We start from the raw sequence: 20,462 nt of genomic DNA on the forward strand, positions 1-20,462 counted from the left end.
AAGAAAGAAAATCTAAAGAAGTAGGTTCTTGATTTTGTTTATAGCAGTAAAAAGTGTACTTTCATCTCTTACTCTATCTCTGTTTGTGTTGGTATATATGCTGCCTTGACGTTCTGAAAGAAAGGTGTGATGTAAATCACATAAAAATAAAATAAACCTTGTAACATGAAAGTTCTTAGTAAGCATAACTGAAGAATTTTGCCTAGCCACTATAGATATTTACAGGTAGTCCTGGAGTTATGGCTGTAATTGGGACTGGGATTGCCATAAGCAATGTGGTCATAAAGCACGATGTCAGGTAACTGCATCGCTTAGCTACTGTAGTGCAGGTAGTCCCAGTTGTTGCCATAACTCAAGTTGCACAGTTTGTTAAGTGGAAAGTAGAGGGAGTCCCAGGTAATCAGCATGAGGGTGCCACACTGAGATGGGGGAAGCCACACATGAGTTGGGAGAGGAGGGTGCTGTGGTGCAGCACAAAACCAGGAAGGCTGGGGAAGGAAGTCACAAGGTGCATGTATGTGTGAAATCACAGGGAGATCATGGAAAGAGGGTGTGAAGTGCATGTGTGCAATTGCAGGGAGGACGTGGAAGATGTGGGCTGGGTGCAATCACAGGAAGGCCAGGCAAAGAGAGCACAGGGTGTGTGTGAGAGAAGGGAAGGACAGCACAGAGCATGCAAGTGAAGAAAGGGTGGGGGGAATTCACCCAAATGACTTGCAATCCTCATTGATGCCTTCCCATTGACTTTGCTTGTGGGAAGCAGGCAAGGAATGTTGCAAATGGTGATCACATAACCACAGGAGATTGCAATTGGGCATAACTGCAAGCTGGTTGCAAACTGCCCAGATTTTGTTCATGTGACCATGGGAGCGTTGCAAGGGCCGGAACTTCAAATGTTGGTTGTAAGACCCTTTGTTCAGTACTGTTGTAGCTTTAAACAGTTGCTGAATGAATGGTTGTAACTTGAGGCCTACCTGTAGTCAGAGAAAATATTCAGACTCCTTTCACTTTTGTCAATTTTGTTATGCTGCAGTCTGATTGTATAGTTGTTGGAATTCATTTTTTTCCTCATTAATCTGCACTCAGTATCCCATAATGACAAAGTGAAAACAGAATTTTAGAAATGTCTGTAAATTTATTAAAAAGAAAAAACTGAAATATCACATTACTATACAGTAAGTATTCAGACCCTTCACTCAGTACTTCGTTGAAGCACCTTTTGCAGCAATCACAGCCTCAAGTCTTTTTGGGTATGACACGACAAACTTTGCACACTTGGATTGGGGGATTTTCTGCCTTTCTTCCTTGCAAATCCTCTCAAGCTCAGTCAGGTTGGACGGTGACCATCGGTGGACAGCCATTTTCAACTCGCTCCAGAGATGTTTAATAGGGTTCAAGTCAGGGATCTGGCTGGGCCACTCTACAACATTCACAGAGTTTAGGACACTCTAGGACAGGGCTGTCAAACTCGCGGCCCGTGGGCCAGATGTGTCACGCACTGGCCACACCCACACCTGGTTTAGCAAAGGAGGGGGGAAAGTCCTGACATGTCACGTGACACCACTGTGACAATGTGAGTGTCAGGGCAGCCTCCATCAGTAACCAAGAAAGAAACCACTCAACTCCATTTTTCAGAATTAAGAGTACTTTTACTGGTTATGAGTAGATAGCAGCTAGGCAAAGCAAGATCTGAGGCAAAAGCGCACGTAATCATAGATATCAATATGTGACCCAACTCCCTCCCCCTAGTAACCCCATCCCCCAGTCCAATCCGCACACCCCACAGGTGTCATGTGGGCTGCAGCTTCAAAACCCATCATCAGGTTGGTATGCTGGACGGTTGGCCTTGGCGGCAATTCCACTATCTGCAGCATGCGCAGTAGATGGTGAGAAAATCACTCCCTTCTTCATTCACTCCTGTGCTTAAGCTTCCCCTTCCAAATACCATATTATCTCTCCCCCTCCCCGTTTCAATGGCAGCCGAAAGCAAGCAGCAAAGCAGAGGCTGACATCCAGCCCTCTGTCAGAAAAAGACTTACTTTACTTACTTTACTTTATTTGCGCTTATAGACCGCCCCCTCTCCCAAAAGGGACTCGGGGCGGTGTACAGTCCATACATAAAAATACATAACATGAATTATTAAATAATTAAATAGTTAAATAATTAAATAGTTAAATAGTTATGGAGGAGGTTAAAAGAAGAACTGTACATCTAAGTAAAGTATCTAAAATATAGTTTTAAAGAACCCTTAAAAAATATCCCATAAGTTAAATTTAAAAACAGTTCCCCTAAAATACCAGTTAAAATATATCTGCCAGGAGGGAGAAGTTATGAATGTGCCAGGCCAGCTAATCGGAACAGGTGAGTCTTCAATTTTTGTCGGAAGGAGCGGAAGTCGGTGGTGGTTCTAATGTCGGGGGTGAGGTCATTCCAGAGGGTTGGGCCCATCACAGAGAAGGCCCTACTCCTAGGCGTCGCCCGTTGGCATTGCCTGGTGGACGGCACCAGGAGAAGTCCCTCCCTGTGAGAGCGGATTGGTCGCAGGGATGTGTGTGGCAGGATGTGATCACCCCTGGAAAAAAAATGTAGAGAGAAAAACAGGAACAAGACAGATTAGACATATATATGGCAACATGAGTCAGGGCTTATCGGGATAGGTAGAGTAGAATTTCCGCAAAAGTCTAGGAGCTCTAACATGGGACTTATCAACCCATTCAGCTTGGGATGGGGGAAAATGTTTCCAGGAGACCAGATATTGAACCTGATTCCTACGTCTCCTGGAGTCCAAAATCTCCTTGATCTCAAAATGTTGCTCTCCTTCAATGAGAAGAGGGGCAGGAGGCGGCGGTACGGGTGCCCGAACAGAGGAGGTGTGCACTGGTTTCAAAAGGTTAACATGAAACACGGGGTAAATACGGTTGAGATACTTTGGCAATTCCAACCGTACAGAAACAGGATTAATGATCTTCACAATAGGAAACGGACCAACATACTTAGGCCCTAATTTCTTCGACTTTTGGGTAGTTTGGAGAAATTTGGTAGACAGAAAAACTTGATCTCCAATCTTGTAGTCCCTTTCTTTCACCCTCTTTTTGTCAGCTTGTTTCTTGTGTGCCCGATGAGCAGCTTCCAACGTCTTTCGGGCTATGGGCCAAACCTTTTGGAGCTGGTCACTCCACTCGGAGAGGGACAAGACTTGTGGTTTTTCACGGGGCAATTCTGGGATTGGCACAAAGTCTTGCCCAAAGACAAGTCTAAAAGGGGTGAAACCGGTACTGCTGTGCACAGAGTTGTTGTATGCTACTTCTGCATGTTGTAACAGTTCAGTCCAATTATCTTGCTGATAATTGATAAAACAGCGGAGGTACTGCTCCAAAACAGAGTTAGTCCTTTCACAAGCTCCATTAGTCTGAGGATGGTGGGCGGAGCTTAATCCCTGGGCGGAGCCAATCAACTTCAAAAACTCCTTCCAGAAGAGGGAGGTGAACTATACCCCTCTATCTGATATTATGCGCTCCGGCACCCCATGCAAACGGTATATATGTGTAATAAACAATTTAGCTAAAGACTTAGCTGAAGGGATCTTGGAACAAGGCACAAAATGAACCTGTTTAGAGAACAAGTCCGTGACCACCCAGACCACAGTATTACCTTGACTCTCCGGTAATTCCACAATGAAATCCATTGCTATTTCCTTCCACGGGGATTCAGGACGGGCTACACCTTGAAGCAGGCCTTGGGGCTTCCCTGGTGGCCGCTTAGCAGTAGCACATACAGGGCAACTGGCCACATATGATTCAATGTCTTTTTTCAAAGAGGGCCACCAAAATTGTCTTTTGATGAGATGCAGAGTTTTCACAAACCCAAAATGCCCTGCCATGCGGGAATCATGAGCTCGTTGTAGCACCAAAGACTTCATGCTTGCAGGAACATATAATTTAGTGCCTATCCAGGCTAGTCCATCTTTCATGATGCATTCATTTGAATGTTCCTTAAACCAGTAGTCGGACTCAAGGCTTTCCTTGAGTTTGCAGATGAGGTCTGTTGTGACCTCCAACTTAAGAGTTGCTTTGGCTTCTGGTAACCATTGGAGCAGCAAGACTTTTCGCTGGGATGACTGGAAGTACCACGCTTAACTTGGAACTGTTGTATTGCGGGAGTCTGGATAATGCATCCGCCATAAAGTTCTTCCCTCCAGGGATGTACTTTAGGGTGAAATTGAATCGGTTGAAATGTTGCACCCAGCGCATTTGCTTAGGAGATAGCTTTCGAGGGGTCTTTAACGCTTCCAAATTTTTGTGATCAGTCCACACCTCAAAAGGGTGTTTAGCTCCCTCAAGGAAATGTCGCCAGGTCACCAAAGCCCACCTGACTGCAAAAGCTTCCTTTTCCCATATAGCCCATCGCCTCTCCGTCTCTGTCAGTTTTCGGGAGGTGTAAGCGCAAGGCTGCAGGTGCCCGTCAGTGTTTGCTTGAAGTAACACTGCTCCCACCGCCACATCACTAGCATCAGCCTGAACGATAAATGGTGCATCCATGTCCGGGTGTTTCAAAACGGGTTCAGCTGCAAAGAGTCGCTTAAGTTTTTCAAATGCGGCCTGACATTCCATAGTCCATTTTAATGGCTTCCCCGGTTTCGGTTTGGCCTCTCCTTTTGACTTAAGGAGATTTGTAATGGGTAGCGCAATGCTGGCAAAGGATGGAATAAATTGACGGTAAAAATTCGCAAATCCCAAGAAACTCTGCAATTGTTTGTGGGTGCGGGGGGGGGTGCCCATTCGGTAGCAGCTTGGACTTTAGCTGGGTCCATCTCGATGCCATTGTGGGAGATGCGATAACCAAGGTAGTCAATTTTTTCCTGATGAAATTCACATTTAGACAATTTGGCATAAAGCTCCGCTGCGCTGAGTTTTTTGAGAACTGAACGCACCAATGTCACGTGTTCCTCACGTGTTTCCAGGTAAATAAGGATGTCATCGAGATAGACTATCATGCCTTTGTATAGGTGGTCATGCAAAACTTCATTTATTAGTTTCATGAAAACCGCTGGTGCCCCCTGTAGGCCAAAAGGGAGTACTCGGAATTGAAAACAACCAAGTGCGCAGTTGAAAGCAGTTTTCCATTCATCTCCCTTTTTAATCCTGACTCTGTAATAAGCCTCCCTTAAGTCCAATTTTGTGAAGATCCTCCCTTTACCCAAATGGGCCAACATGTCCTTCATCAGAGGGAGGGGGTAAACATTGTGTACAGACACAGCATTTAAGTTCTTATAATTCACACAGAGGCAAAGAGAGCCATCTTTTTTTTCTCTAAACAGCACTGGAGCAGCCACTCGGGGCCTGGCAGTTTCAATAAACCCCCTTCGTAAATTTTTATCAATAAATTTCCGTAATTCGTCCATTTCACGGGGGGTCATTGAGTAGATTTGGGGTTTTGGAAGTTTCCCCCCTGGGAGAATATCAATACTGCAATCTGTTGCACGGTGAGAGGGTAACTTATCAGAGGATTTCTCACTGAAAACATCCTTTAGGTCCCAATATTTTGGGGGGATTTTCTCCTCCCCCTCAATTTTTTCTTGTCCTGTGGCCGCTAGGTTAGGTTTAGCGTTAATGGGCTTTGGAGCCCCCCCTCACCCTCAGGAGGTGTTGCGGATCGGCTGCGCAACCACCCTTTCCGCCAATTGATGCGTGGGTTCCACTTCCGTAACCAAGGTAATCCTAGTATGAGAGGCCGATCCATTCCTGGGGCAACAATAAAACTTATAGTTTCTTGGTGAGTTCCCATCCACATGTCTATTGGCTCAGTTACAAAATGGGCAGGGCTCCCCACAGCTATTGAGCCATCCAGCTGGCAAAAAGCAATGGGGACTTTTAAAGTTTTCAATTTCAGCCCCAGTTTTTCCACCACCTCAGGACTAACGATGCAACGTGTGCATCCTGAATCTAAGAAGGCCAGCATTTTTTCTTGTGCTCCAGTAGAGGGCACTTTTAGTTCTACTGGGATAGTCATGGGGCCCGATTGGGAACTTACCAGACGTTCGTCATCAGATTTGGTTTCACTTTCTTCCGATGAGGAGGATGGTTCCTCCTCCCTTGGGGTGGGATGGAACTGCGCAGTCGTCTCCACCCCTTTCATGGCGGTTTCCCTTCTTTTCCCGGGCTGTTTGTCTGGTGTTCTCTCTCCCCCAGTAGTAGGTTTTTGTCCCATCTTGGTGCGGCAGTTTGCTGCGATGTGCCCCTCCTTCCCACAACGGAAACAGGTGATGACTCGGGGCTTGCTAGTAGACCAACTTTTCCCTCTTTTTGGAACTCTTTGGAGGGCCTTGGGGGGGGAGTAGCCTTCTCTTTTTCACTGTCATCACAGTACTTGTCTCAGGCCAAGTCAATTTCCACATCCGCTGCCAATTCATACCAGTCCTGCAATGTGCGGGGAGCCCCCCTGTTTACACAGTTCTGGTATATATCTTTGTTTAAACCGTCCATGAAGCCATCCAACAGGGCTTGTTCGGACCAACCCCTCATATAAACAGACAATTCACGAAATTCTTGCGTATATTCAGCAACTGGCCTGTTTCCCTGGGTGAGGGTTTTAAATTTAGTTCTGGCTTTTCGCTCTCTGAGTGGATCATCAAAGCGTTTCCTCAGGGTGGCCATAAACCTATTGTAATCTCTCAGTAGGGGGGAATTAGCGTTATGCAGAGCAACCATCCAAGCAGCCGCTTTCTCTTCTAATGCCAGGGTAACAATTCTTACCTTGGCTTCTTCTGTAGGTAAATCCTTGCCGAGCTGACGCATGTAATTCCATACTTGAACTAAAAAAATGCCAAGATCTTTTGCCTCCCCACCAAATTTCATTCCAAGTGGAGGAACTTTGGCCATCCGGCGTCTGCGGGGGCCCACTCCCCCTCTTGGGATGGCTCTGGCGGCCGCTGCTACTGGGGTTGGGGCTCGTTCATCCTGATCATCACCACCATCCGCGCCCCCAGTTTCTCTTGGGCAGAACAGACCCTCTGCAGTTCTCTCCTCTGTTTCTGGGAGAAGATCTTCTCTTCCAGGACCACTCTCATGTAAACGTCGCCTCTCCCAAGCCTCTTCGAAGAGTTTCATGGCCTGAGACATCATAAGGTTCTCCTCCTCGACCTCCTGCCACTCAGCGGCTGGACGCCTCTGTCTCCTTGTGGTGACCCCAAACGGAGTTTCCTCAGGATCATACTTCTGCCCCACTCCCAATGTACATCAGGGGCGAACGGATTGTTCTTCCAAGTGTAATCCAGCCATTCGCTCCGTTTCCAGAGGGCAAGAGCATGCAGTTGCTCCCATGTCTTCCTCCTGGTCGCTGCCTGGGTGGGACATTCTTTTGAAGTTTGAGATTTTATTGCACTCCCCTTGGAAGGTGTTAACTCCGGGTTGAATGCGAAACTGAGATCTTGCTTAATGTCAGGGCAGCCTCCATCAGTAACCAAGAAATAAACCACTCAACTCCATTTTTCAGAATTAAGAGTACTTTTACTGGTTATGAGTAGATAGCAGCTAGCAAAGCAAGATTTGAGGCAAAAGTGCACGTAATCATAGATATCAATATGTGACCCAACTCCCTCCCCCTAGTAACCCCATCCCCCAGTCCAATCCGCACACCCCACAGGTGTCATGTGGGCTGCAGCTTCAAAACCCATCATCAGGTTGGTATGCTGGACGGTTGGCCTTGGCGGCAATTCCACTATCTGCAGCATGCGCAGTAGATAGTGAGAAAATGACTCCCTTCTTCATTCACTCCTGTGCTTAAGCTTCCCCTTCCAAATACCATATTATCTCCCCCCCTCCCCGTTTCAATGGCAGCCGAAAGCAAGCAGCAAACCAGAGGCTGACAGTGAGTTTGACACCACTGCTCTAGGACATTTCCAGAAATTCACAGAACTTTACCCCACATGGTTTTTGTAGAGATAAAATGAACAGAGGTTCCCGTGTAAGCTGGCTTGAGCTCCCAGAGAGAAAGTCAAATATAAATGTAAATGAATAATGACTATGTAATTAACTGCCATTTATATAGTGATGGCTACCAGTTTAGAAGAAGGGAGATGGGGCATATGCATGGAGGATCAGGCCACCAATGACTACAAAACATAAGGACGATATAAAAAATCAGATATGCCTAAAATACCAGATGCCACAGAGCCACACTGAAAGAATAAAAGATGATTAGGGGACTGCAGACTAAAACATATGAAGAACAGTTGCAGGAACTGGGTATGTCTAGTTTAATGAAAAGAAGGACTAGGGGAGACATGATAGCAGTGTTCCAATATCTCAGGGGTTGCCACAAAGAAGAGGGAGTCAAACTGTTCTCCAAGGCACCTGAGGGTAGAACAAGAAGCAATGGGTGGAAACTAATCAAGGAGAGAAGCAACTTAGAACTGAGGAGAAATTTCCTGACAGTTAGAACAATTAATCAGTGGAATAGCTTGCCTCCAGAAGTTGTGAATGCCCCAACACTGGAAGTCTTTAAGAAGATGTTGGATAGCTATTTGTCTGAAATGGTATAGGGTTTCCTGCCTAGGCAGGGGGTTGGACTAGAAGACCTCCAAGGTCCCTTCCAACTCTGCTATTGTATTGTATAAGACCTTACTCTTCTGTCAGTCTTTCTGAGTTTCCTGGATGCATCTGGTCGGCTAATGAGTGATGTAGAATGCTAGGCTAGATGGACTATAGGCAGGCCACAAGTTACAATTTTTCAGTGACCGTTTGAAATTATAACACTGAATGAAGGGACTTATACCACCTTCCCAATGTTCCAACCATTGCAGTGCCCCTGTGGTCACAGGATCAAAATTTGGGTGCTTGGCAGTATGCCCACCCTTACAATTGTGGGAGCACTGCAAAACACCCCCCCTCCCAAAAAAACCTGGCATTCTCTGTGCCCCACCAAACCTGGAAGGCCTCAGCTAGCTAGGCCTAGCAACACCCAGGATTCCTCCCTCCCCTCACCACTGCTGAGACGCCTGGCCTTCTCCTTGCCCCACCACACTGGAGTCCACTTACCTTTCCCTTTACCTGCATCTGCTGGCAGCCTCACCCAGCCCATGCAAGTCTCAGCTAGAATGCTAGCAAAGGCAGTCTTCCTCAAGGGTGACCAGGAACAGGAGCTTCACTGGCATCCTTGAGAAAGAATAACTTTCTTGACAACCGCAACAGGATGAGATGGGATTGTGGTTATTGAACAAGGCAGTCATGTTGGTGTCTCACTTAACAACCACAGCAATTTAGGACCAAAATTACTGACTCAATTGCTTAATTTGTGTGTCATTCTTTAATTCAAAAGAAAATGTTCCAAAATACATGTTATCCATATAAACAAGTTCATGAGCATAAACATTGTTAATATTTCTTGTTAATATTGTAGAAATGATTCAGAATTTGATGTTTTTATTATTATAATTCAGGGCTGTAATTTGGCCCAAAGGCATTTTAATTAGGCTTTTTCAGATTCAGTTCAACATACTACATGGAAATAAGTAGCTAAAAAAGTAAAAATTAAGAATAAAAATAAAAATGAAACAACACATGAATTGAGTAATTTTAAAACAAATGAACATCCAAAAGGGAAAAAATAACAGCTACAGAAACATTAAAAGGATATCATAGAGTACAAACATATGTACATCAGGCAAATAAATTTTAAATAAAATTATCATACATATGACAGCATACATAGAAATCCATGTATCTGTAAATACATAGAATAAGTAAACGAAATATGTATGAAGTGAACAAAATTACTTAAAAATAGTATTTGTTTACAGCAAGTACTTTTTCTTAAACAAAGGAGAACTGTTTCTATTCATTTTAACAGGTGTGTTTGCTCTTTTGCAAGCCTATGCTTTCCTGCAGTATCTGAGAGAAAGACTAACAAAGCAAGAATTTCAGGCGTTATTTTTCTTAGGTATATCATTGGCTGCTGCAGTTGTATTCCTGAGCGTTATCTATTTAACATATACAGGTAAGTAATATCCAGGAAATATTTCCTGTTTTTAGAGAAAACTTTATGACAGCTCAAAATATTTCTTAGGTAGAGATGGAGAGAACAGAACAATGATGAAAACTGCCTTGAATGCATTTGGGACAATATAAAAGGGGGGGAAATGACATTGTCATAGGTGTATACTATAGGCTACCCAACCAAATAGAGGAAATAGATGAACTTTTTGCTAGTCAGTTAACTAAGGTATGTAGGAAGCACATCACAATAGTAATGGGGGATTTTAACTACCCGTGACATCAACTGGGAGACAAACTGCACCAAGTGGAAGATCAAACAGGTTCCTGACAAACCTAGCAGACAACTTTGTCTCCCAAAAAGTAGAGAACAGAACTAGTGGGTCAGCCATATTGGACTTAATTCTCACTAACAGATGAAATGATAGAAGGTGTTGAAGCTACAGGAACCTTGGGAGGGAGTGATGATGCAATATTGGAATTCAACATTATGCAAGCACAGGCAATAGAACGAAGTCAAACTAGACTCTTGGACTTTAAGAGAGCTGATTTCAATAAACTTAGAGAGACTTTGGGAAGAATTCCATGGATGAGAATCCTCAAGGGGAAAACAACTCAAGAAGCTTGGGAAATTTTGAAAAGTGAGCCCAAAGGTGCTTTTTCCAGAGGGAACTGGACTTTCTGGTTTTTCTTTGAAGATGATTCATTTCTCATCCAAGAAGCTTCTTCAGCTCTAACTGGATGGTGGGGAATCGAAGGATTTGTACTCCTTGCAGACAGCTGGTCATTTGCATTATTTTAGAGACTCGTTGAGGCCACCTGGAGGTTTATCTGTGTCATCAGGGTCACTTGAGTCATGCAAATGGGTGTGGAGCCTTCTTGGAACTGTTGAAAGGACTGTGTTGTAGACTGGAGATAGATGATGTTGTATCCCTCCCCCTCTGTTGAGAGTGGGCTGTTCAATTTTGACATAGATAGCCTCTTTGGCCCCTCTGTCAAACCAGCGGTCGTCTCAGTCCAAAATGTAGACTTTGCTGTCTTTGAAAGAGTGGCCTTTGTCTTTTAAATTCAGATGGACTGCTGAGTCTAGTCAGGTTGGGTTTGTTCTCCTGTGTTGTGCCATGCATTTATGAAGTGGTTGTTTTCCTTCCCCAATGAACACATCTGCACATGGCTCACTACATTGTACTGCATATACCATGCTTCTCAGTTTGTGTCTGGGTGTTTTATCCTTGGGGTGGGCAAGCTTCTGCTTTAGTGTATTCTTGGGTTTGAAGTGTGCACATATGTTGTGTTGGCTAAAGATCCTCCCGAGCTTTTCCGATATTCCTGCAATGTTGTCATTCCATCTCTCAACAGAGGGGGAGGGATATGACCAGAGGTGGGTTCCTACCGGTTTGGACTGGTTCGGCTGAACCAGTAGTGGTTTGGCAGCCTGGGTCTCTGTAACCAGCAGCGACTCAGACCTGCCACGCCCCCGAACCAGTTCTTCTCATAGGCGCCGCCATCTTGTTTTTTGCTTCTGCGCATGTGCAGAGCAATTTTTATTGCACTGTCTGGCCACACCCCCGAACCAGCACGCTCTGACGCTCACTGTTCTGTCCCGTGATTCTAATGAATATGCAGACACAGGCTTGGCTGTCTGCCACGACTAATTACAGAGATAAAACCACCCCTTGGCTAGGAGCCTAGAACGCTATCTTCAAGAAACCAAGATTAGACTTACGGAATACTTTCTCAACGGCTAGTAAAATGGACTGTTGTTTCCTGCAAAGATTCCCCTCCCGTCGCTCTACCTATAAACTCTTTGGGAGGGGCCACAACCATAGGCAGCTGTCCCTATTTCCTTCTATGACGTCTTCTCCACAGCTGCTCCCTTCTCCTCTCAGCTCTATGCACACACACATCAGGGACAACCTCCCTCTGTTCCTCCCCACTGCTCCCTGACTCAGATGCCACCTGGAGGTCAACAGGCCTCTCTAGTTCCTGCTCTGACTCCAAACACCCTCCAGAGTCTTCCTCATCCTCCAGAGCAGTCCCATAATGGTCATCGCTGTCAGAGTCCACCAATAGCTCAGCCGGCCGCTGCTGGGCCACAACACTCACCCTGCCTCACCTTTACCATGTGGCTCCACAGAACTGCCACCTCCTGCCTACACACAGGTAAGCAGCATTTGCGATAGCCTAGCCCCCCCCTCCCCTCTGGCTGCAACCCGGGCCCCGCCTGGTAAACTGGGCGTCAAGCAGGGAAAGAGGCAAGCGGGCGGGCGGGACTGGCCTGGCCTCCAACGCTCCGTCCCACAGGGGCGGCGGTGGCGAGCGGTAAGGGAAGAGAGTTCCGGACCGGCATCCCTGCCTCTTTCCTCCGAGAATTGGCTTGGGGGACGATCAGCCTCCCCCGCCGCTGTGCCGTTCCCTCGCCGCCCCTGCCAGATGGAGTATTGGAGGCCGGGCCAGTTCCAGCCGCCTGCCCGCTCGCTGATTTCGTTGCCAGCCACCCAGCTGACCAGGTGGGGTCTGGGCTGCAGCTGGCGGGGAGGGGGCACACGCGGGGCGAAATGGGAGGCGCCCTGCTGGCAGAGGCTCTGCATGGTCGGCAAGGGAAAGGCGCAGCAGCAGGGAAGGCTGGCCGTCCCCCAAGCCGGTCTCGGAGGAAGGAGGCAGGGATGACATTTTGTAAGGCGGCTCTCAAAGAGAACAAAGCGGGTGCAGCGCACCAGAGCTGCCACTTCTTTTTTGCAACAGCCGAGGACAGAAGAGGAGCCAGGGAACTGTGGGGAGGCTCCCACATGTTGCACACCCCCTCCCAGCCTTTGCCCGCGCCTCCGCACCAACCAGCATCTCCCGAAGCCACCGCCGTTGTAGCTGCAACAGGGACAGTAGGGCATGCCAACAAGCTGGGCACCCGAAAACGGCTCGGAGATGTGGGCGAAGGCTGGGAGGGGGTGCAACATGGCTCTGGCCTCCAACCTCAGCTCCTCTTCTGTCCTCAGCTGTTGTGAAGAAGAAGCGGTGGCTCTGGGTGCGCCACGCCTGCTTCGTTCTCTTTGAGGGCCGCTATGCAAAATGTCAGAAAATTCCCCACAGGGCAGAATTTCACAACCTTGCAGGTTGCCACTCACTTCCTACTAGGAATTGAGACCGCCCGACTCAAGGCTACATACATTTGAGGCGGCATCTGCAGGACCGCAATGTAAGTAGCCTTCAAAGCGCCACAGCCGACTTCTCGGGATTCCGGATTTCTGGAATTTCTCCAGTAGGAAAACGAGTGCCTAGACCCGGAGAATCTAAAGCGGAGAGGCGGCTGAAGGCAGCCAAAGGAGACGTTTTCCTGCTCGGTGCTTCTACCTCCTTTCTCCCCCTTCCCAGACAATGGGCCATCATGCCAAACCTCCCAGGCCGCTTTCTCGCTCCTGCAGGGGGAGCGGGTAGGTCGGAGCAGCCGCGGATGGGCTAGTGGAGACAATGGCTGCATTGAGGGTAGGAGGCGAAAGTGCAGGTATGTAGGGCGCCCGCCCGCCCAGAACCTGTTTTTTCCTCTCCCAGTTCTCTGCATCCCCACTTTTATTCCTGCAAAACATGGTGTCAGCCGTGAGGAGGAGAAGCGGGGCGGGCAAGAGCAGTCACGGGTCCAACCCAGTCAACCTCGAGAGGTGGCTGAGAGGAAGAGCGGTGCATGCTGAGGCGACCTGGCTCACTTTCCCATCTCCCTAGCAGAATCTCGGCCTTCTCCTCCCCCTCCCCCTCATTTCTCCCCAGCCGCAGTCACCTCGTGCTGCTCCACCAGCGCACAAAGCAGCTAGACGGGGGAGGGGATGTATGTGTGGAGGTGCTTGCTTGCCCCCAGCATTTGGCTCTGGCGCAGCCCTGGCATAATGCCCATTTCCCCTCTAGTCACTGAAACCGACAGTGTCTTTCTGTGTGTGCATGCACATTTCTTTCACTGCATAATTATGCCTTCGCTGGAAGGAGGAAGGGAAGACTTTTTTTTGTTGTGGCTCCTGCAGTTGCCAAGTGAGGAGAGGCGAACCAAAGCTGCTCTTTTTTAGTCGGATAGTAGCTGCTGTGTATTTTTAGGCCACTGGCAGTTTTTGACCATTTATTATGTGCCTGAAAGCACCAGCCAGCCTGCTTCGTTCTCTGGCTCCTCTCCTTCCCTCGCTCGGCTGCTACTGCTGGGGTGCTACCAGGGCAACCATGTATGTGTGCGTGTAGGGGGGGCATGGACCATTTGGCGCTGAGGTAGAAGCAGCCGCAGCAGCAGGAAAATGAGGCTTCTTTGGCAGCCTCCCAGCTGGCAAAACAGAAGTTTTCGCCGGTTCAGTGGACGTGGCTAGGTGGGGGGACATGTGACTGAGTGGGCGTGTGTGTGAGTGATGTCAAGTTGGCCATGCCCACTCAGTCACATGCCCCCCACCTAGCCACTCCCACAGAACCAATAGTAAAACATTTTGAAACCCACCCCTGGATATGACATCATTTATCTCCAGTCTACAACACAGTCCTTTCAACAGTTTCAAGAAGGCTCCACACATATTTACACTACTCAGTTGACCCTGATGACACAGATAAACCTCCAGATGGCCTCAGTGACACTCTAAAAGAATGCAAATGACCAGCTGTCTTCAAGGAGTATAAATCCTTCCATTCCCCACCACCCAGTCAGAGCTGAAGAAGCTTCTTGGATGAGAAACGAAACATCTTCAAAGAAAAACCTGAAAGTCCAGTTGCCTCTTGAAAAAGCACCTTTGGGACAACTATGACCCGGATGACCGAGCATCTCCATAGACATTTGAAAAGTGAGATTATAAACGCCCAGTCTAGCACAATTCCAATAAAGAAGAAAAATAACAGCTCTCAAATAACCAGCATGGCTGCACAAAGAACTCTCTAATAAATTGAAAGACAAAAAGGACAAGTATAAAAAGTGGAAAGGGGGGCACATAACTAAGACAGAAAATCAGCAAATAGGCCAAGCCTGCAAAGATATGAAGTCAGGAAAGCTAATGCACAAAATGAACTAAGACTTGCAACAAAAGTCAAAAATAACCCCCCAAAAGCTCAAAAGTCAAGGAAATAATTGGTCCATTAATGGGAGAAAATGGCAAGAAGGTGACAAGCAGCAGGGGAGATAGCAGAACTGCTTAACTTGTTTTTTGCATCTGTCTTTACACAAAAGGGGGAAAAAAGTCCAAAACGTTTTTAAAAACAGTAGTATAAAAAACAGAACTCAGAAATATGAGTTAAAGTAGGAAAGAAAATGGTAAGTGAGCACCTGTCTACCCTAGACGAGTTCAAATCACCAGGACTGGATGGATTACACCCCAAGGTTCTGAAGGAACTGGCAGATGTGATCTCAGAACCATTGAATTATATCTTTCAAAGGTCCTGGAGCACTGGGGAACTGCCAGAGAACTGGAAAAGAGCTGATGTAGTTCCCATCTTCAAAAAAAGAAAAAAATTGATCCAGGAAACTACAGACCAATCAGCCTTACATCAATACCTGGGAAGATTCTGGAAAAGATAATCAAGCAACGAATTCCAAAAAAAGGCCCGAAAAAAGCCTAGTAAATGGCCCCAAAAAAGGGCTGAAAGTGGGGCGTGCAGAGGCCAAATAATGGCCGGCGGGTGGGTGGAGCTTCTGCAATATTCACTCTATAAGACTCACAGACATTTTCACCCCCTTTTGCAAGACAAAAAGATGTGTTTTATAGTCTGAAAAATATGGTAGGTAGAAAACAATAAAGTTGCTTACTTTAGCTATTTACAAGTGGCTCTGACTGCTTGAGCTTGAGAGAAGATGATGGCAAATGGCTCTTTGGGCAGGCAGTAGCCTATGCCATGCTTGAATCAGCAGCTATGGCGGCGAAGGAAGGGGCTGGGAAGGGAAGATTTGGGGGGGGGGGGGGGGTTAAACAAGCCAATGATATACAGTATGTTGTACTGGGATAGTGTTGGTGACTGAGGGGTGTAAGGAAGGATGCTGGGAAAGTGGGAAGCAGTTGGACCAGTGCAGTGGTGGGTTTCAAATTTTTTTACTACCTATTCTGTGGGTGTGGCCTATTTTTTAGGTGTGGCTTGGCGTTCATGTGACCAGGCGTGTGTGACCAACTTGTAAAATGTGGTGAAACTTATTTAACAACACTCTTGCTTAGCAACCAAAATTTTGGGCTCAATTGTGGTCATAAGTTTTCTTTCTTTCTTTCTTTCTTTCTTTCTTTCTTTCTTTCTTTCTTTCTTTCTTTCTCGTTCCTTCTTTTTCTTTTTCTTTTTATCTTTGTCTCTCTCTTTTTTCTCTCTCTCTCCCTTCCTTCCTTCCTTTTTCTTTCTCTCTCCTCCCCCTCTCTTACACACACCTAACCCTTTACAAACCCCCCTCCCCCCAAAACTAAAACTTTATTTTTTAAAGCATTTTGCACCCGGGGAAAGTTGGAAGAAGGCACACCAGCCACACACCACCTCCACTGACTTTGAAGTCTTTCTCTCGTGTTGCCAAAACACCTCGGCGCTCTTCACCTATGGTCGCCCCTTCAACCTCCCACCCATGGAGGATATGCGGTGGTCCTCCTGCAGGGGCAGCTGAGGGGAACTTTCCCCCACGCCCTGAGGAAAGTGAGGCTGAGGAAAGTGAGAGGGGAGACTGGAGCTGCTCTTTTTTCCAGTGGGGCAGAAGGAGAGGAGGCTGCCTCAGGTGCCATCCGGGGAGAGCCCCTCAGAGGCGTCGCTTCTCGGCCCAAAACAGCGGCTTCATTCTCTTTGACAGCTGCCTCATTTGCAATGGGGTGAGGAGAAATCCATGCGTTAGAGGGGGAAGAAGGGCGAGCTTCTGCTAGGGACAGCCTTCTCCCCCCTCTAACGCATGGATTTCTCCCCACCCAATTGCAAATGAGGCGGCTGTCAAAGAGAACGAAGCGCGGGCTTCTTCCAACAGCCAAGTCCTCCGCTCCTGTTCTAGTCCCTTCGCACCCACAAGAGATCTAAGTCCAGCCCACCTTGAATTCCTTTCTATTCTTAACTCCCACGCATTTCCTTTAATGGTCACTTGCCCAGATTCTTGTAGAGAACTTAAGCTTGCAATAAATCTTTACATTCATTTGTACTGCCTGAATCTGATTTCCTGGGCGCTTGATATTCAACCTTGGTCTCATCAGTCCATAACACATTTTAAACTTTTTATATCCACTGTATACTCCCAGAGCCCTGTCCACCACCTTTTTTGTTATTTGTCTTTTTTCATTTGTTCTCATTTCTGCTCTTTCCTGCTGCAGACCCTGTAATGTCCTCCTTAGATTCTAATCTCAAAAAAAAATTTCTAATCCCCGATTATGACTATTAAAGCATGTCACCAACAGAAGCTCTATCTTTCATTTTCAGAAAATTCTGTGATCAGTTGTGCAGCAAAGATGGTTCAGACAGTCAGTAAAAATAAATATTGGTACATGAAGAAGGAACAATTTACTTTAGAGGTGGACTGAGGGAATTATTTTAAAAGTAGAGTTGGAGATAAGTCTTTTTTTAAGGCAGATTGAGAGAACAGTTTATTTTGAAGGTTTGAGAGTAATAGGTATATATGGTTGGTGGCTATGTTAAATAGCTATCATGTGTATTTTCAGGTTACATTGCACCATGGAGTGGCAGATTCTATTCATTGTGGGATACTGGGTAAGCATGAATATAAAATAAAATTACAGACCCTTAGACCTGTCAGTGGAAAACAGCTAGGCCACCTACTACGACTCCATGTCTCTCCCAGCAAGAACAAAATCTTTTGAGCATAAACAAGAGCTTTTTACTGTCCACACTGAAACAAACTTTAAAACCTCCATTAGTGTCAATTTTTTTCTTATTGGAGTAAAAGAGCCTTTACTTTTGTTTTTAAAAAAAAGAGGCTGCTGTTCAGTTTGTTTTCTTATATTCCATCTTTGGATTAATCTTCTATAATTTATTCATAATTAATGTTGAATTTATATTTAATATTGTGTAATATGCCATTTTTATAATTCATTGTATTAATATATACATGTTAAAGGAGAAGGTAACATGTTACTTCACTGAATAGAATATGAATATAAGTGTTAAACAACTTGTATAACAATAAATACTATAGTTTATGAGATGAATATGCAAAAGAACACTGATATTTATGTCATGCCATTTTTTCTCATTCTTTGAATAAATGGATGCATTTGATAACATCATTCAGTTTCTGACAAGGAGGCCAACAGTATTTTTGTAATGAGAACCACTTTTTCCCAGTTTCTAAAATTTAACTGAAGCAATGTAAGGGACACACTCAGATGCAAAAAACCCCCAAAACTTAAACTAACCTTGAAAAGAGAAGGCTATGACTGGTGTTTAAAGACATGATGTATATAAACAAAAAAAATAGTAATTCTCAGCTGTATTGTTTTTTATTATTAGAGTTTCATCACACTAAAATAATTTGAACTGAATTTCTTTTAAACAAGGTATGCAAAAGTTCACATCCCGATCATTGCCTCAGTGTCTGAGCATCAGCCTACAACTTGGGTTTCCTTCTTTTTTGATCTACATATTCTCGTCTGTACTTTCCCAGCAGGCCTGTGGTTCTGCATCAAAAATATCAATGATGAAAGAGTCTTTGGTAAGAAGAACTAACTTTTGAAAATTAAACTAAACTGAATTGCTAGCATTCTTTTTTTTACAATACATTTTTATTAGTTTATCAAAATATAAAATAAAAGAGAATTTTTTAAAAGTAATAGAAAACTGGGGGTAGGGAGCCATTTCTAGCCATTTCTATAGCAACAAACCTATCTAATCAACAAAAACAAAAATAAAGTTTCATTTTTTTTCTTTTGCAAGGACAAAATTTGGAAGCAATTTCCAAATAGAAACAAAATTAAATATATTCTCTTCTTTGAATAAAAGAGTCTATTTAACTATCTCTGTGTCAACTCGCGAAGCATTCCTGTCCTGCTCTCAAGTTGCCATAGGCAGGGTGATGGGGAATCAAACACTGCAGCTCCATTGAGGAACTTGCACTTCACTTAAAACAAAGCACATTGCAGCCAGTTACGTCAAGGTCACATCCACACAGACCCACAGTGGCCAGAGGGAGGGACCTCTACAACCCGCAAAATTGATTAGTTAGAGAATGTGACTGATGACACACCTTGGGGGGAGGGGGAAACAGGGGCAGAGATGGGGCATGAATTAAGTGAGGTCAGAGTTGGCTTCACTTGGTCCGTGCTGACATGAAGCTCCTAATAAATAACTGGATTTCTTTTGAAGTTTGGCTTGAGGCTCATGATTTAATTAGGGCATCGGTTAGAACCCTGACACACTGTTTCTCCTTGGTGTGGGGAACAGTATATAGTTCTATTTACTCATTAATCTTTATAAACTGTCATAATTTATATTGAAAGAATTCCCTGTCACAATTCCAAACCAAGCCAGCAAAAGAAGAGGCCACACTGTGAGCAGAACGACTCTCTTTACTGGTGTCTCAGCTTGGCACGTGGTGAACAATACAAGCAAAAGGGTTTCTAGCGAGCATTACTGGCTTCTGCTAGCCAGCTGGCTATACGGACTCAGCACGCCCTGCCCTCATGTTCCCGGTTGCTCCCTGGCCAGCTCCAGCAAGTACCTTTTGGGCCCGGCTCCAGCAAGTACTCTTTGAACCTGGTTGCTCCCTGGTCAGGTCCAGCAAGTACTCTTCAGGCCTGGATGGCTTCTGAACAGATCACAGCTGGCTTGCCTTCCTGGCTCCTCTCCCAGTGTGAGTCACATCATCAGACACCCATTTGTGTCCCCCATGCACTCCCCTGCGCATGTGTGGCAACTCCAAAATGGCACGTTGTGGCAACTTTGAATGGTGCACTGTCTCGGATGTTGACATTCCCTATAATAGTTCAGATTTTTTAACCCTAAAGGGAGAAAAAACTGTTTCTAGTTTTTGATATTTTACAAACTTTAAAAATTACTCAAATATTATATACAAAGGGAGAGGAAAAAAACTTTTATTTTAAACACAAAACTACATTAAAGCTTTCATTCAATTATATATATATCACACCAATAAAAATCCAATTAACTTAAATTAGGACATTGGATTTAAATCTCTCCCTCAAGTTTGTCCTCATGGAGTAAAATATTTTTCTTCTCTTATTTTAAAACTTGATGAATAATATTTTCCAAGCTTTGGGGATTATTCAGTGTTGCATAGAAGGACGGAAAACATACATTAACAAACTCATTTTATAAATATAAAACTACCTTAGCGCTGTCTTTTAATACATATATCAAACTTATAAAAATCCATCCTAACTAATTAAGTCATTAAATTTAATTCACTCCCTCCAGCTTATCTTAATAAAGTCTTTTTCTTCTCTGGAATGTCTATCAAGTCTCTTTTCTTCAAGAAATTCTCAGCCTTGTTAATATCCATGAAAGTCCCAAAGTTGTTCTGTTAAAAATTATAGATTAACTTG

The 20,462-nt window shown here is 45.2% G+C and overlaps 1 protein-coding gene across 4 annotated transcripts in view; it reads left to right on the top strand.

The window, feature by feature from the left end:
* Positions 1-20,462, top strand: part of LOC309400792 (dolichyl-diphosphooligosaccharide--protein glycosyltransferase subunit STT3B) — a 238,717-nt gene that overhangs the window by 185,108 nt on the left and 33,147 nt on the right. For 2 of the 4 annotated variants that reach the window (XM_081969459.1, XM_081969462.1), the window contains exons 7-9: positions 9,848-9,994; positions 17,604-17,652; positions 18,459-18,613. The exons of 1 other annotated variant lie outside the window; for it this stretch is intronic. In XM_081969459.1, coding sequence (XP_081825585.1) covers positions 9,848-9,994; positions 17,604-17,652; positions 18,459-18,613 — 351 coding nt within the window. The remainder of the gene's footprint in view (positions 1-9,847; positions 9,995-17,603; positions 17,653-18,458; positions 18,614-20,462) is intronic. One more of the 4 variants, XM_081969460.1, reaches the window with a different exon arrangement.

The sequence above is a fragment of the Natrix helvetica genome (genome assembly GCF_964273705.1).
Source record: "Natrix helvetica genome assembly, chromosome: W".
Classification (NCBI taxonomy): Eukaryota; Metazoa; Chordata; class Lepidosauria; order Squamata; family Natricidae; genus Natrix; species Natrix helvetica.